At 47.2% G+C, this 16,975-nt stretch overlaps 1 protein-coding gene across 32 annotated transcripts in view; it reads right to left on the minus strand.

The window, feature by feature from the left end:
- Positions 1-16,975, minus strand: part of TCF7L2 (transcription factor 7 like 2) — a 195,357-nt gene that overhangs the window by 114,784 nt on the left and 63,598 nt on the right. For all 32 annotated transcript variants that reach the window (XM_036335964.1, XM_036335966.1, XM_036335967.1 and 29 more), the window contains one exon: positions 6,668-6,769. In XM_036335964.1, the coding sequence (XP_036191857.1) occupies positions 6,668-6,769 (102 nt within the window). The remainder of the gene's footprint in view (positions 1-6,667; positions 6,770-16,975) is intronic.

Raw genomic sequence — 16,975 nt, forward strand, 5'->3', positions numbered from 1 at the left:
CTTACCATGGTTCTGTCTGTGAAATGGGAAAGTTCTGACTCAGCCACTACTGGGAAATGCGTGCCAAATATTCTAGAAAGTCTGGTTGAGTCATCGCTAACCGGGGGGGGGGGGGGACAAACCAGGGGAAAGTGTACACGCAGAGGAGAGAGTGAAGAGAGTGCACAGGGAAAAGCGTTTAGGAAATGGGCACAGGTCCCCACGGCCATACACCCCCACATTCACCGGTCCCTCCCTTCCCACAGTGTGCCCTCAATCCTCTGCAGCAGCCACACCAGAGACCAAATCCCCGAGCAACCCCGTGCCTCCCTCTCCAGCGAGGCCAGCAGGTGTCTGAGCCCTGCCACCCTGGCCAGCGGGGGCAGGGGCGCCCCCCACAGCCCTCAGCATCCCACACTGGGCCCGTTTACTTGTGTCTTTGGGGCTGGGGGCAGGGGGTTAAGAGATGGCATGCCCTGGGCCAGGCTGCCTTCTGTCACATCCTGACTCCCACAACTGGACAAATACTTCACCTCCGGGTGCCAAGTTCCCCCTCTGTAAAGTGGGGATAATGATCACCTATAAAGCACCGAGAACCAAGCCTGGCACCAGGACGTGCTACAGGCTTATTTGCTATTGTGGTTATCATCATCCATCACTGACTCCACCTATTGCCCTACTGCTTCGGGGGCTCATGAAACCCAGTATCTCAGTCTCTCAAAAAGACAGTTCTTAAACGGGATACACATTTTTCCAAAGAAGGTACATGAAATGTACCAACAGGTCGATGGAATGGTACTCAACATCACTAATCATCGGGGGAATGCAAATCCAAACCACAATGAATTAACACCTCCCACTTGTTAGAAGGGCTATCATCAAAATACAAGCGATAACGCGCCAACAGGATGTGGAAAAAAGGGAACCCTTTGCATTCCTGAGGGGAGTGTAAATTGGTGCAGCCACTGTGGACAACAATATGGAGATTCTTCAAAAAATTAAACATAGAACTACCATACGATCCAGCAAACCTACATCTGGGTATATAGCCAAAGGAAATGAAAACAGGATCTCAAAGAGTTATCTGAACTGCCATGTAATTGCAGCATTATCCACAACAGCCAAGACCTGGAAACAGCCTAAGTGTCCATCAACAGATAAACAGATGAAGAAAATGTGGTGTGTGTTTATATGTACACAACAGACTATTCTTCGTATTCAACCATGAGAAAGAAATCCTGCCATGTGACATGAATGGACCTTAAAGGCATTGTGCTAAGTGAAATAAGTCAGGCAGAGAAAGACAAATAGCGATATTCCTTATATGCAGAATCTGAAAGAGCTGAACTCACAGAAGTATGGAGTAGACTGCTGGTTACCAGGGGCTGGGAGTTGGGGAAAATAGGGAGATACTGATCAGAGGGTACAAGTTTCCAGTTAAAACATGAGTTAAGTTCTGGAGATCTAATGTAGAGCATGGTGGCTATAATGATAAACTTGAAAGGTGCTAAGAAAGCAGATCTTAAATGTTCTCACCACCCCAAAAATGGTACCTTATGTAGCGTGACGGGGGCTTTAGCTGACACTATGATGGCAATCATTTTACAGTAAGTGTAGCAAGTCAACACACTGCATACCTTACACTTATACAATGTTATATGTCAATTACATATCAATAAAGCTGGAATGAATAAGTAGTGTTTTAAAAACCTCTCCCACTGCAAACCTGCTCCCCTCCAATATTCCCCATTCAGTGAATGGCATTCTCCAGCCACCTCTGACTCCCCTTTCTCCCTCAACACCAATATCTAAGCCATCAGCAAGTTCTGTTGATGTCCCCTCCAGATCTAGCTGCTTTCACCATCCCTGCTGCCATCAGCTTCACACAAGCCAAACCCCCCAACGATTCCCCACAATGGTGGGCTAAACACCAAGGCCTCACCATAGCCCCTCCAGGCCACTCTCCCTGCACCCTCAAGACCTGCCACTGTAGCTGGCTTCCTGCTTCTCTCACAGCCAAGTTTTGTTCTGTGTGGTTTTTTTCCTCCTGAGGCCTCTGTCCATGTATTTTCCTTCTGCCTGGAATGTTCTGCCACTTTCCACGCCTTCTCTCAGACCTTTGCCTGGCCAACTCCACGGAAGCCTTCAAATGTCATTTTAAATGCCATTTCCCCAGAGGGCCTTTCCCAGCCTGTACTCCTCACCAATTTCGCAGTCTGAGTCCCTTCTCCCTGGCCAGACCCGCTGGCACCCGGGACTCCTCAGGGCACCTGGAACAATGACTCCCACCTGGCAGGTAGGGGTTACTAGGGTCTTGCTGGGCCTTGGCTCGCAACAGGGCTTCCTGGCACCCCCCCTGCCAAGAGCATCCGGCAGAAGAGCAGCCCCTGGACACGCCCGCATGTACTGGACCGCGAAGAGGATGCTCTCAGGGTCGCTTTTTGTTGTTAACTGGGAGTAAGCCTCCCCACGCCCCGAACTCTTCAGAAACCAACAGCAGGAGGCCCGCCACGCCCCCCCCCCCCCCCCAGCTGACTTGAAAATGCTCCCCACGCAGACGGCGGGGGCTCGTCTGAAGTTCTGACCATCGCGCCACATCCCATCGAGAGTTTTGCGCTCGCTTTCAGCGTTTACGCAAGAACAACAACAAAAAATTCACGGCACAGTCTGGAAGGCTTTGCTCCTTGGGGCTCAGACGGCTTTCTCACCCCACACCCCGGTGCTCATCACCCCGCAAGACACCCGGGACGGAGAGCCGCTGAGAAATGTGCCCTAAGGTAGACTCCACCTCCGCTTCAAAAGGAAACCCCCAAGACAACGTGGTGGGACCTTCTGAAGCCTTTCGCCGTTTTGTAAGATACACGCTGTACCAAAACACCACCATTTGGGGTACAGGATCTTCTTCTGCCGGGTACAAAGGAAGTGAAATGAAAGCCTTGGGACAAAGACACCGGGGGTGGCGTCCAGGGAGCAGCCTGGAACCCTCTGTTTACCGGCCCTGGAGGCAGCCCGGCCAAGACTCGGGCTCAACCACTTACACAAACCAGCTGCCTGGCACTCATTGTCGACAAAACAATTTTAAATATAAATTGAAAAACACCACAGGGAAGGAAACATGAGCTACTTCTGTGAATGAGAAAATAGGACGGGAGGCTGGGGGGGGGGGGGGGGGGGGAGACAACCTGGCTCTTATGGGTGGTATCTTGGAGACTTTTAGGAAATAGATGAATGGGGGGGGGGGGGGGGTAGGGAAATGGAGAAGAGAGAGATGGGTTTGTGTGTAAATTCCTATTTTTTGGCTAGCCCCCCTCCCCAAATTCAAAACATCATCCTTGAAGGTAAATTATAATAAACAAGATGGTGTAGCCATTACAGGAACTAAAGTTCATAGGGCTTGCTTCTAAATTTAAATACTATTTAATCAATTGAACTCCCCTTGTTGAGAATGTTTATTCTATACATCAATATTTTGTAATGTGGTAATCCACATACCACATAAAAAAAAAAAATCCAGTCCGACTAAAATATTCAGACAAAATGCTTTTGGCTCCCATGTGAGAATTCTGCCCCAAATATGGACCGGGGAAAAGTTACTTTCTTAGCAGACTGCGACAGTGACAGTCTCCAGTGATTACTAACAAACACTGAACACTTCTCTACTTTCAAAAGAAAACATTAGAAATCATCATGAAACTGGTTGGCCCAGAAATCACAGTAACTTCCAATTTCACAGAAATTAGAAAGCAATCCTTGGACAACTATTTTGAAACACGTCTTATGAAACGCTGTGATGTGACAACATTTCCTTTAAAAAAATGAAAAATAAAATGTGAGGAAGAGCCCAGTGTCTGGGTGAAAACTGGCCATTCATCAGTGCATCTCCACATGGACCACAGTCTCTGGCCAGCATTGAGCCAAATGACACATCATCAGCCATGATGCAGAGGGACCCTTTTATCCACACAGGCATCCTGTACCTGCCAAGCCAGTTCCGGTCGGCACATCACTCTATGTCCAATGAAAATGCAATGAGAAATGTAGTCCCCAAGGTGTATGACTCCTCAGTCCCCAAAACTGTATGTGGTCAACAATCTCCAGCCTTGTTCCACCTACTTTCCATCTCCCTCTACTAATACCCCCTCCCCCCAGCCCACCCCCAGCGCCCAACACCCCTCTTCCTTTCCCCTTGGTGTCAGGTGAAGATTGCAGAAATGCACAATTATAGGGCTGACTCATATAACCAGTCAGCTGCCACAAGCATTAAGTATTTCACAAGTTTGGTTTCCTATTGTCCAAGCTATGGCTTTTCTCCTCTCTCCAGCTCCCAGAGCCCACCCCTCCACCACCCACCCAAACCCCCCACACCAGGGCCCTTCCCCAGGGCAGGTCCCCAGGAATGGAGCAGAAAGCACAACAGCTACTGTTACAGCTGCCACCTGGGGCCCCTTTGGACAAGGGTCTCCATCTCAAGGGTGGTGTTCTCCCAAGTGGTTGCCATGGTAAACATGCCTTTGACTGAACAGCAGAGGGAAAAAACAAAAACCCTAACTCCTCTGGCTGCATTCCTCACCAAAACCCACAGGGGCTCCCAGAAAAAAATATGGTTTAACCACTGTTCAGGGTAGTTCATTCTGCAAATGAAAATATAAGGTGCTCAAGGCCGACTGGTGGCATCTGTTCTTATGGGGTTTAGGAAGCAGGTGTTAGAGAGGACAGTCACCTACCCCTCTCCCAGTGGCCAAAACCCCACTCCTGCTCACCAGCGTGGCCCGTGGACCTCCCGGACATACCTATGAGGTGCAGTGTCCACTCTGAACCACTTCTAAGAATTACAGCTTCTCTCCACAATCAAAGAGAGAAGAGTCCTCCAAGGGATTTTAAAGATAATATCCTATCTCTGTACATAAAAAAAAAAAATGTGGGCGAGTCCCACACCAAGCATTTCCAAAAGCAGAGAAATAAATGGCAAAGCCTAGACCCACGCTGGGAAATTCGGGGTGGCAGGAAATGTGGAATGGGTGGGCTTCCTCATATCCCCTCGAGGACTCGGACAATCACACTTCTGTAAAATCTTGGGGCGTTGTTACCACACGGTTTGACATGGCACCCCGTTTCCTAGGAGAAAGCTGCGTCGGAACCCTGAGCCAACCACTTCTTTGCACCAATGACTCTGTCCCTGATGATGACCCGATGGAGAGGGAGCAAAACAGAACCAGCCATGGGAAGTGAACGTCTCTCCCTTAGGAGAGGACGTTCCACAAGGCCCCGGGAAGGGAGCACAGAGCGGGTCCAGCCCTCGCTCTGGCCACTAACTAGCACAGCGTGTGACATTGGGCAAGTCACTTAAGGCATCTCTGGGCCTGTTTCCTTTTCTGAGAGCAAGTTGGGCCTACCTGAGCTCTAAGGTCACTTCCAGCCCTGAAATCTTGGCATCATAAGAGCATGTGTAATTAGGAGCATCCATTTTATTGTGGGGTTAGAGGAAGGAGGAAGTTTCTGGAGAATGTCAATCTTTTCTACATGCCTTATTGATAACAAAAATTCCTAAGACATTTTCACAAACAATGACCCAAGATGTGGCTTTATGGAAATAAATTATTTTCTGATAGATATACACATACATCCACATATATATTTGATATTCCTATAACAGAGGCAAATTCATTAAATAATATATTCTCAATTACAGCAAGCTACAAAATAAGGAGGCAGTTGACCTGAATTTTGACACAATGCATCCGAGATCTTTCTACTTAAGAAAATCGTTTTGCCATTTTTAGAAATTACAAGTAACACGGAGGCAAAATATATTAATGGGTAACATTTTGTGATACTTAAATAAAAAATAAATGAACTGTTCCGTGCTTTGCATAATTCTACCTGTCATAAAATTGTTATAAAAGTGTCTTCCATTCATTATTTCGAAAGTATAAAGTCTAGCTCATGACATAAATCTAAAAGAGAGAATATCCTAATATGGCTGAGCTATCTTCTCAAGAGGTTAATTTATAAATTCCACTTTCCGAACCTACAAAATCCTTAGAAAGTGCATTAAAAATATATGTAGACACACACGGTATGGTGTAGTCTCTTAGTACTACAAACAAATGGCTCCTGTATTAATTAAACCCTGTGCTTTCAAAGCCATGGATGTACAGTTTAAATTTAATTTAAGCCTTTCTAAGTTCATTTCTAAGTTCAATCAATCATCCCAGAAGACATTTTTCTGATGTTAGTGTAGAGTGTTTCTTTCCAACAATTAAGATAAATTGGGGGGTAGGGGGCTGGAAAAAGTCTAATTTCTAATTCCCTCCTCTGCCACTCACCTCCCCTAAATGACTTTTTCAGGAAAGATTTGGAGTACTATAGTCTTTAAAACTGCCTTGATACCATCTCCAGTCTGCCCTACACCACGATGATTGTGCCTACTAACTGGAGCCCACGAAGCTCGACTCGACCCCATGCTAAGAGAAAGGACAGGTGGGAAATTTTCCGGGTAGGTAATAATCGCTAAGGTCCAATAGAAGAAAACAGGTACCTTCTAGACATACACCATATCCAAGAATATGCCAAACAAAATATGTTTAAAGAAAGAAAGACTGACACACAAGGCCTGTTATCAACCAAAGAGCATGTTCTTCATCTTCCCCCCAATAAAGGAAGCGACTGCCTCTGTCAGGTCACTCACAACAATGTGCGCCGGCGACGGAGAGCGTGCATCCTTGAGGGCTTGTCTGCTCTGGAGGGTGCCTGCCTGGACATCGAGCAGCGGCCATTTCATCTGCAGATACTGGGGAGCAAACAAAACGAACATGGAAAGTGAATATAGCAAGGTAATCAACCAAAGACCTTGTGTGCCTATATGCATAACCCATGGATGCAGACAGTGGGGTGTTGGGGAGGGGGCTGAGGGTCTAGGGAGGGGGGCAGGGGGGCTGGAGGGGGGTCAATGGGGGAAAGAAGGAGACATATGTAATACTTTCAACAATAAAGATCAAATGGAAGGAAGGAAGGAAGGAAGGAAGGAAGGAAGGAAGGAAGGAAGGAAGGAAGGAAGGAAGGAAGGAGAAAATAAACATAGCAGAGAAATGCAAAACAGCTGCCCTGAGAGAGAACTCTTGGGGTTCATGACACATGGATCAGAAACTAAAAAACTTAAGAGCGTGTGAATAACAACATCAACGACAGAAAAACCATCCAACACCCACAGGTTCTTCCTTAGAGTTCATGTTCAATAGGTACCTGTATACAACATCAATATTATTAACCATCAAGCTATAGGTAGCTTCAGACAAAATGACCTCATCAACACTACACCTCACTTAGAAGGAGCGGTGGGGAGGGCGAGACGGAGGGCGGGAAGAGACACAGAGATCTCCCGGAGGAAGAAAGCAAGTGGAGTCTCCAGCCAGAGTCCCAAGAGACCATCAACTCTGAATGTTCTCTTTCAGGACCACATTTCTAAAACGCCCTCCTCCTTCGCGTGGAAGAAGCTGAGGATACGTGTGGAACTGTCCCCTGCTGGAAGTTACCCAAGGAAGGTGAGGAGGGAATTCCTCCTCCAGAACAAAAATGTAGGGTGTTCCCCAAAAAATGGATACACACTTTAACAGCTGATAACTCACTTAATTTTGAAAATGAACTGTATGTTAATAAACACTGACTTCATAATCACTCAAACTGTGTATACATTTTGGGGGGGACATCCTGTATTTTTTGGTAAAACATGCACAAACACGGCACCATAAAACTTATACCTTCAACTCAAAAGGCTGGAGGAATTCTTAAATGCATACAGGTTTACCACGGAGAGCAAGATAAAAGACAGAAGCCAATATGTCTATCTCCACCCTTGTCTGAGGTAGAAAATGAATACACAGCGCAAGGGAGGGGGGCTACTTCTATCAAAAGTGACATGGACAGCTTTCAGGGGGACGTACACCATCAACCGATCTAACTCCCCATTGGGCAGATAGGGAAACTGAGGTAAGGTGGCCTGTCTGGTCACCGAGACTTTTAGCACAAGCACATCCGGGCATTTGACTTTTGTTGGTGACAAAAGTTTCACTCGGGAAAACTTCAGGCCACCAAACAGAACTTAGACACTGCTCCAATTTTAATAAGGACACTGATACCAGCCTTCATACCTCAAAAGGCCAATTGATTAAGGCACGGGTTAGTTGGAGGATATATAAGGAGCCACCTTGATCTTTTCAGAAACCTCTAGCAAAAAGAAAAAAGGCTAGTTTTAATACTAATCCTACAGGAAATGGAACTCAGTGAACACCCATTAGAGCTTGCGTGGTGCATCACAGAGACAAACATGCCGCCCTCAGGGGGCTTATGCAGGAGGGAGCCAACTCCTCCACTAGCCAAGAGAGGACGGGGGATGCGGTGGCCGAGACCCGGGAAATCATGCCCGGGGAATGCCAAGAAGAAGGTGGCATTTCTGAGAAAGAGAACGGGGGCGGCCGCACCGAAAACATTTCAACAGAAAGGACAGCAAAGGGCAGTCCAGAAAGAAGGAAGGGTTCGCTCAAACCCCGTGTGACAGAAGAGGGCCAAAGCCACCCACGCGCTTCTCCATGGGTTCCTCAAAGACACAACCGTTTGGAAAATGAAAACCCAACTCAGTTCCACCTAAAGCTGGAAGATACTAACCCACGAGTCACCTGCCCAAGTACACAGTCATTCTCCCAAGCTGAGGATGGAGAGATTCTTCTTCAGAGTGTTTACCTAGCAGCATCCTGTGCACAGGAAGCTCGGTTGCTGGTGCTAGTCACTTGCCCCAAGACCTTGCATCAAATGCCTTTGCTCCAAGGACCTCCAGGTTTTATCTATAGACTAGAGCAGTGATGGCGAACCTTTTGAGCTCGGTGTGTCAGCATTTTGAAAAACCCTAACTTAACTCTGGTGCCGTGTCACACATAGAAATTTTTTGACCTTTGCTACCATAGTAAAACAAAGACTTATATTTTTGAAATTTATTTTATATATTTAAATGCCATTTAACAAAGAAAAATCAACCAAAAAACTGAGCTCGCGTGTCCCCTCTGACACGCGTGTCATAGGTTTGCCATCACTGGACTACAGGGCTGGTCCTCTCTGTGATGGGGCGGGTGAGGGGCTGGTCCTCTCTGTGGTGGGGCGGGTGAAAGACTTCTAGGAGCCTGGGCCTCCAGACAGGAAATACCAGCAGGCACCCCCTGTCCCCCACCTCAGTCACCCTTATAATCAAACCATTTCCAATGCCTCGTTTGGGAGCAGTACTATCCCAAGTTGAGAACCACTGAAATGTTTCCATGGTCTCCCTCTGCCCTACAGCCCAAGCTAGAGGGCTGTGGGCATCGCTTCTGCCTGTCTCATCCTGACTTCGCCCATTCTCACTGGCCACATAAATATATGGGCCTCATTGGTCAAAGCCACTCAGCAGAGTCATTTCCTTGAGGCCGACCGAAATGGACACCTGCCAACACTCACCCCTCCATCTCGTAAAAACCTGTGAAGAAAAATGCCCAGCGGAATCTACCACACACCTACATCTCCTGCTACACTCGGTGGGGAAGGATCGATTAATGGACAACTTTTCATCTTTGGCCTTCTGCGAAACGGATTTGATTGCATCCCAAGGACCAGCTCCCCAGGATTAGGAAATCTAGGCTTTATTTAACATGACAAACCTGCCCTGAGGACCCCACCCAAGAATTATCATACCCATAATGCAACATTAATGCGGAGACTTATAATTCTTCCTTTACATAAAAGCTTCATTGTGTGCCATATCCAATCTCCGCGGGCTACCTGCACCACATATTTTTATGAGCCTACATTTCAGCGCTCCGAGCCTACAATACACATAATTTTCAATTATGTTAGGGCAGCCCAGGATCACTGCCTATATAACATTACTGGTTGGAGGAAATGAGACTCGCCCCGCTGCCCAGAGAGAGCTAACCAAATCCAGATGGCAAAGGAAGACGGCCCCAGTCCCGACGACTTGCAGGGACGCCCCAGTGACAGCCCCAACCTCTGGGGCCCAATGCAACTTGATCCCACAGAACGGCTGGATCCCCGCAAACCCACCGTCCCTTGGATCTTAACTGGCATTCGGGCTGACGAGGTTCCTTGTGGGGAAGTGAGTATTATGTCGGGATTTTTTAAAGGAAGTTATTAACCTCCTCCAAAAGTGATGGATTTCCCAGGTCTCTTCATCTTCCACAATTGGTCCTTATTAATAGAGAAAATAAATAAATAAAGGGAAGAAAAAGGAAATTGGGTACTATTAGAGCCTCGAGGAAAATCTTTTCCTTCCTGGAGACATTAAGCAGCAGGAAATTCTATTTACTCTGCTGGGTCCTAAAGGAAGACCTGAAAGAAAGGAGCATCTGGGACTCGCGAACCGGCTGGAAAGCCACGCCATGTTTTCCCAACGGTTCCACTTTGGTTTTATATCCTTTGGGGGGAAGGAAAAAAAAGTTCCCACCGTCCCACTATAAAAACAACACTGGGCTCCAGCTCTCTTCCTTTTAGGCTGCTCAACATGGAAATTATGAATTGCCTATAAAAACATTAAACTTTTCAACAAACTGCAATCAAATGGGGCTGTGGGAATTCCTGCATTGAAAACTGTTGAAATGGAGTCTGCTTGACTTTCATTTTGAGGAAAGAAAAAAAAAAATAGCCATCTCAGCTTAAGCATTTCATCCTTTGTTTAACAATAATGTTCTGCTCATGGCCCATTAGAGTTTTTCCCAAAATCGTATTTTATGATACATCTTGGGGAGCTTAAGTTAAGCTTTTGGGCCTGGGGACAAAGTCTCAAAATATACACAATACCATTGGCCTAAAAGCCTGTTAAATTGTCAGCAAAAAGAGAAAGGCACACATCTCGCATGTCTCCTCCTCCAACTCCAATTAAAAAAGAAAAGGAATAGGAAAGGCACATGGGGATGGAGCTCCCAAATCAGAAGGCGTCTCTGAGTTCAGGTTCAAGCGGGCCTGGGAGAACCTGCTCTCATGAAGTTCCTCCATCTGTGTGGATCCGGATTGGGTAGCAAGGGTAGCGAGAAGGGGCTGATCAGAGAACCCGCCATGGGAGGGCTGCTGAGGTCTTGGTCCAAACTTATTTCCCAAACAAACAGGACAATTCAAAGGACAGCGATGATGATAATGACGCGGATTGCCAGGAAACTCACATCCTTGATAAACTCCAAAGCGGCTTCCCGGCACTGCCTGCCATTCGCTCCATTCCACAGATGGACGGGCTGTGGAGCCTCCCCTTTGTTTGTTCAGGGCAGGGTTGGCAAACGTTCCCTGTGAAGGGCCACCCAGTAAATAGCTCAGGCTTTGCAACCCATTCCATTTCTCTCCTAACTACTCAACTCAGCCATGGACCATACACGTATGCACACCTGTATTATGTCATGGCTGTGTGCCAATAAAACTTCATTTACAGACACTGAAATATGGATTTCATATGATTTTCTCGTGTCAGGAGATAGTCGTCTTCTGTTTATTTTTTCCAATCGTTTAAAAAATAATCAAAATCATTCTCAGCTCACAGGCCACACAAAAGCAGGTGTGGGCCGTGGTCTGCCACCCCTGGCTTAGGGAAGGTTCGTGTAAAGACCTGAAGACCATGTCAGACAGGATATATCCCTTCATGGGTCCTTAAATCCAAGCAGCCCAACACAATCACATAGGAAACCAGTTTGGTGGTCCAAAAGCAATACTTTGGTTTGACTTGTCACTGGCAAGACTCCAGCTTCAGAGGGAAAGTTCGGGAAAGAATCTGAGCTCTGGTCGTGACTCCCAGTCACCGGGTCGGGTCTGACCACCAGACCACAATCTCACCGAAATAACTCTCTCTCCCTTCTAAACGGAAGTTCGAAACCCTTCAGCAATTCTGACTGGAAAAGGTTCTCACCCACTTCCCAGGCAACACTGATAGAGTATCACGTGTCATCAAATCACCACAAAGGAATACCAGGCAGAACCCCTCTGGCCGTGGGGATGTGCCACATATGTGCTCTGGGATCAACTTCCTAGGTTCAGAAGCTCCTCTCCCCAGAGCTTTCCAATGTGTACAGCTTTCCCACCCCGCGCCATGCCATGCCAACTCTGCCTGCCACCAACAGATGGCACTCGCCAGGAGCTCGGGCAGAAGGCAGAGCTCGGGGTGGGAAGAGGGACACAGCAGGGCCTGAACACTGTTCAGCGGAGATGAAAGCGGTATATTCTGGAAAACTAGGTCCTGTAGAAAAACCACCCAAGAAAGGGCTGATTTGATCATTTTTGAAGGCTTTGCTCCCCTCCCCAGCCTGGTAGATAGTCATCCTTTACCAAAGTACAAAAATCCAAGCTATTTCTCAATAGGGGTGCTTTTTCCTAGAAAAACTCATCTTACAAGAATTCAAATTAAGTGGAAGCCATCCTCGTGACAGAGTAACGGCTAAGACTTCCTCGCTCACCAGTGCTAAAAGTTCTACATGTGTTTCTTATAAAAGGGAAAGTCGCTGCTCTGCCTAAACACCCCAAACTGAGAGTCCCGCCCACCCCGCCCATCTCGTCCAAAGTCACTAATCCTTCCTCCCTGCAAGGTGGCTTGCTCCCACCCTACCCATGCAGCCTCGGTGAGGCCCACGCCAGCTCTACTAGAAATGCGCAGCCCTGATTACGATGTTCACATCACTGAATTTCACAAAACAACAGGCCACCAGAAGCTGCTCCTCATAAGAGCAAAATAGAAAAATTCTGGGAGCCAACGGGAGGCACCACCATCAATGCCAAGAGCACATACGCATTTCTTTAGGAGCTCATGATGTGGGGAGCATCCACATGCACACAGGCCTGGCCGTCTCTTTCTGAACCGACTTCATTTCTCAGAAATAGAAGATGGAAAATTCAGCTTATCTTCTATAAATAAGCAATTTTTCCCTGGGGTGTTAGGGAATCCCAATGGTTAAAATAGAAGAGGTGGTGATTCATTGAATAATGCCCTACCCTCTGAAATATACACATACCAACAGGTTTCCAAAAGTTAGCATTGATCATATATACTTAACAGTAAAGCTGTGTGAAACTATTTCGGACATCTTCAGGTTTCTGCAGGATCCTTCAGGCACCTCTACAGAATGTTTGACCAGTTTTCCTGCAGGTGCAGAAGGTATAGGAGATGGGGCTGCTTTGCTCTAGGTTAAAACATACTCCAACAATTCCTTCATTTGAAAAAATCCACAGAGAGTCTAAGATAGAAGCTCTCTTTACAGAGGCTTTATATGCCTACAGAGCATGACTGCATAGAGAAAGAAAAGTCAGAAATGGATGATTTCTGCTGGTTGGGAGTGTTAACTATAGTTACCAAGGAAAAGAAAAAACCAAAGACCTCGGAAGGCTGGGTACACTCCGAACTTGGAGAAGGAAGAAAGCCACATGAAAAATTCAGTAAGATGGTAGGACTGACTTTGTCTTTTTTTTAAAATAAAACCAAACATAGTAGGAACTTGGAAATGTTTCCCTCAAAGTCACCAACTATCCCATTTTTCAGTATGAAAGGGGTGGATATCAAAGCACCTGTGCAAAACAACAATCATTTCATCCTATCTCTATGGGTTGGTCATTATACAATATTTAAATGAAATCCCTATAGTTAACCTTTGTCTTCCTAATCATAACAACCTAAAGGGTCCTCACAGTATCACTTCACATGTACAGAGTATTTCCAGAGTTATAACCACATTCACAATAACCCTATGAAATAAATGGGCAGAAAGTTACAACTCAGATCTTACCAAGGAGGAAGCTAAGGCCTGAAGAGCAAGGCCCGGCCTGCCTGAGGGCACTGGGTCAGCGGGCAGGTGGGTGCACAGGGCTCCAGACCACCGGGCATTCACTGCTTTGCCCTGGCTTACGTCAGAACTTCTCTACCTTCCCTGGTTTTCTTATCAACTGTGAGCATCCTTGCCTGAACCCCAGCCAGGGATCAGTTTCTCAAAGGGCATGGCTCAGGGAATACCTCCCAGTACTCCCCAGAGGAAAAAATAACCTTTCTCCAGCATCCAGCATCTCTCTTTTTCCCCTGGGAGCCGGGCAGACTATTACATTATTTTCCTCCAAGGCTACCAGAATATACTTTCTACCAGAGCTATAAAGCAAAACAAACAAATAACAAACAAACAAAAATTTCAATAACCAGACTGACTATTTTCTTTTCCTGGCCAATTATTCAATGCCCCTGTCCCTGAGATATTGTGGCATTTGCCAGGTCAGTTGGTTTGCAGGGAGGTGGCGGCATAGCAGGTCATGGGAGCACACACTGAGGAGAATTTGACCAGGCCCTTCCCCTCATGCCCAGATGAGCCCTCTTAGGCTGGAACCCAGGCCTTCCTCGCACCTCCCCAAAATGTCACTCTTAAAATTATGACTGAGCTCCTGGGAGCAGCAAGGGGGAGGAGAATCCAGAAACATTCCAGGCCCAGCAGTGTCCCTACCTGGGCAACTGCTTTGCTTCTTCCCTGGCTAACCTGTTCCCCCACACTGGGCCTGAGTTTGTAGCAGGAAACTGGGGAACATAACCTCAAAAACCCCTTTCGATCCTAACACCCGAATTCCTACAGCATTTACAAAGTACGTGCTGTGTCCAGTGTGGACTAGGTATTCTGAGGCCTAGCAAAGTCATCTAAGACCCAGTCAATGGAATAACCATCTAATGAATGGTAGACAAGTTAGATTTCATTCATGATGGTGACACGGTCTCCCAGTTCCCAAACCTCACTGGTTTGTTTGGAGATGTTCCTCCTGGCCCACTCGCGCCTGCTAAGCCCCACTGTCTGGGAGTGGGCCAGGGGTCTGTATTCTTTCCCCAACCTGCCAGGTGACTCAGATGATTAGTCACAGACACACACTGTCAGGGTTGGGGCAGTGCCAATGACATGCATGTTGCACATTGGCAGATCCCATACGACTTCCTCAAAGGCTCTTTTAAACCTCGAAATGGACTGTCCACACATCCTTTCTAGGTGGTCAAAGCAGACAATCTCCAAACACATTATGAAGAAGAAAGTGAGGCCGAGAGAGATGAAGTGACTTAGTCATGCATTACCGGGGATTCTGAAAGTGACTTAGTCATGCATTACTAGGGATTCTGAATCAGAATGCAGACCTTTGGTATTTTCAGGCCAGACTCTTCAAGACTCCCCAAAAAAAGACGGAGTTGAATGGGTACTAGTGCCCTCAAAAGAAATGGTGCAGCCCCAACCCTACACAGGGAGCCGGCAGGAAATCAGCCTCAGAGACAGATCGCACTCTGTCATAACCAAAAGCAGCCCAGGACCAGCCACCTCCGCGTCTTACTGTAGCCTCCTCAAGACCAAGTTCACTGCAAGGGGCTGGCATTCCAACCAAACAGCAGCCCTGCCCTAGCACCCACATCCCTGAGCTATGGATCAGGAGACATGAAGCCACTGGGCGAACTTGAAAGGAGGAGACCTTGACCTTCCTGTCTTGCTCACCCATCTTCAACCTCTAGATTAGGCAGTGCAAGCTCATTGCCCTGGGCCCCCTGGACGGTGCCTAACAAATGAGGAGTCCTGCATGCCGCTGTAGGAAACTCACAGTGAGAGGCCGAGCAGAGACAACCTACCTTGTGGTCCCACACTTTTTATTACTGCTGCTTATAAAAAGGCCAAGTTTAGTCCAGGTAATTGGGATGTCTTACTTAGCGCCTGCCTCTCTACAAGCATGCTGAGGTGGATCCAGGCACCTGCAGACCCACAGAATAAGCTAGGAGACACGGAGCAGCTCGGGGACCAGGGGCAGCATCCCGGGAGCTCGGTGAATATGCAGTGTGTGTTGGGATAAGAGTGTCCCAAGTCTCAGCTGATGAATGAATAAAGAGAATGTGGTCTGTCCACACAATGGCATTTACGTGGCCCTTGCAAACATTATGTTAACTTTAGAGAAGGCAGACAACGACAGTCACATGCCCTGGCCGGTTGCTCAGTGGTTAGAGCGCCAGCTGCACACCAAAGGATCAGAGGTTAGATTTCTGGTCAAGGGCATGTATCTGGGTTGCAGGTTTGATCCCCAGTCCCGGGCGAGTGCAGAATGCAAGCAATCAATGAGTCTCTCTCACATCGATGTTTCTCTCTCTCTCTTTTTCTCTCTGTTCTCTCCCTGCCTACTTTCCTCTCTTTCTCTAAAAAAAATCAACGGAAAACATATCCTTGGGTGAGGATTAATCTATATAAAATACCTAGAATAGGTAAATCCATAGAGACAGAGTCAGGCACTGGGGGGAAGAGGGACAGAGAGTGACTGCCAGTGAGCCCAGGGTTTCTCTGCAGATGATGAAATATTATGGAAATAGTGTGATGTTTGCACAACTTTGTGAATATACTAAACCCTACTGACGTGGACTTTAAGTGGGTGAGGGAGAACACACAGTCACGGATACAGACTCCACCCAGAATGCCATAATGCATACAGAATGAACTGGAAAACAAGTGAACCTATTCTTCAAAAAAAAAAATCATACCCTCCAAAGCATCTTGGGAAACAAGCAATTTACAAATGTGATTTTGGTTGGCGCTGGCTCTTGGGGAGGGGCCGTGGCCATGGCAGGGGAATGCCGAGACTTCCCGGAAGATGGGCAGAGCACAGCATACCCTGGATTAAAACTGCGGGTGAAGAGGCACGTCAGAGAGGACAGAAGTCCTCTGTGCAACAGCTGTTTCAAGGCATATGGTTAAAAACAAATAGAGTGGAACTTAAGCCCACAGAAAAGCAGACACGTCTGTTCAGAAATCTGAATCCTGCCGTCCGCCCTCCCCTGTCCCGTGGCCTCTGGCAGGTCACCATGTCTCTGCACTTCAATTTCTCTGTCTCAGAAACGGGCACGGAAGGGCACAGAAAGAACCTTGGTGCCTCTTGACGGATGAGTGGATTAAGAAGACATGGTACATGTATACAATGAACTACTACTCGGCCGCAAGAAAAG

Source organism: Myotis myotis, unplaced genomic scaffold, assembly GCF_014108235.1.
Source record: "Myotis myotis isolate mMyoMyo1 unplaced genomic scaffold, mMyoMyo1.p scaffold_m19_p_15, whole genome shotgun sequence".
In the NCBI taxonomy this organism is placed as follows: Eukaryota; Metazoa; Chordata; class Mammalia; order Chiroptera; family Vespertilionidae; genus Myotis; species Myotis myotis.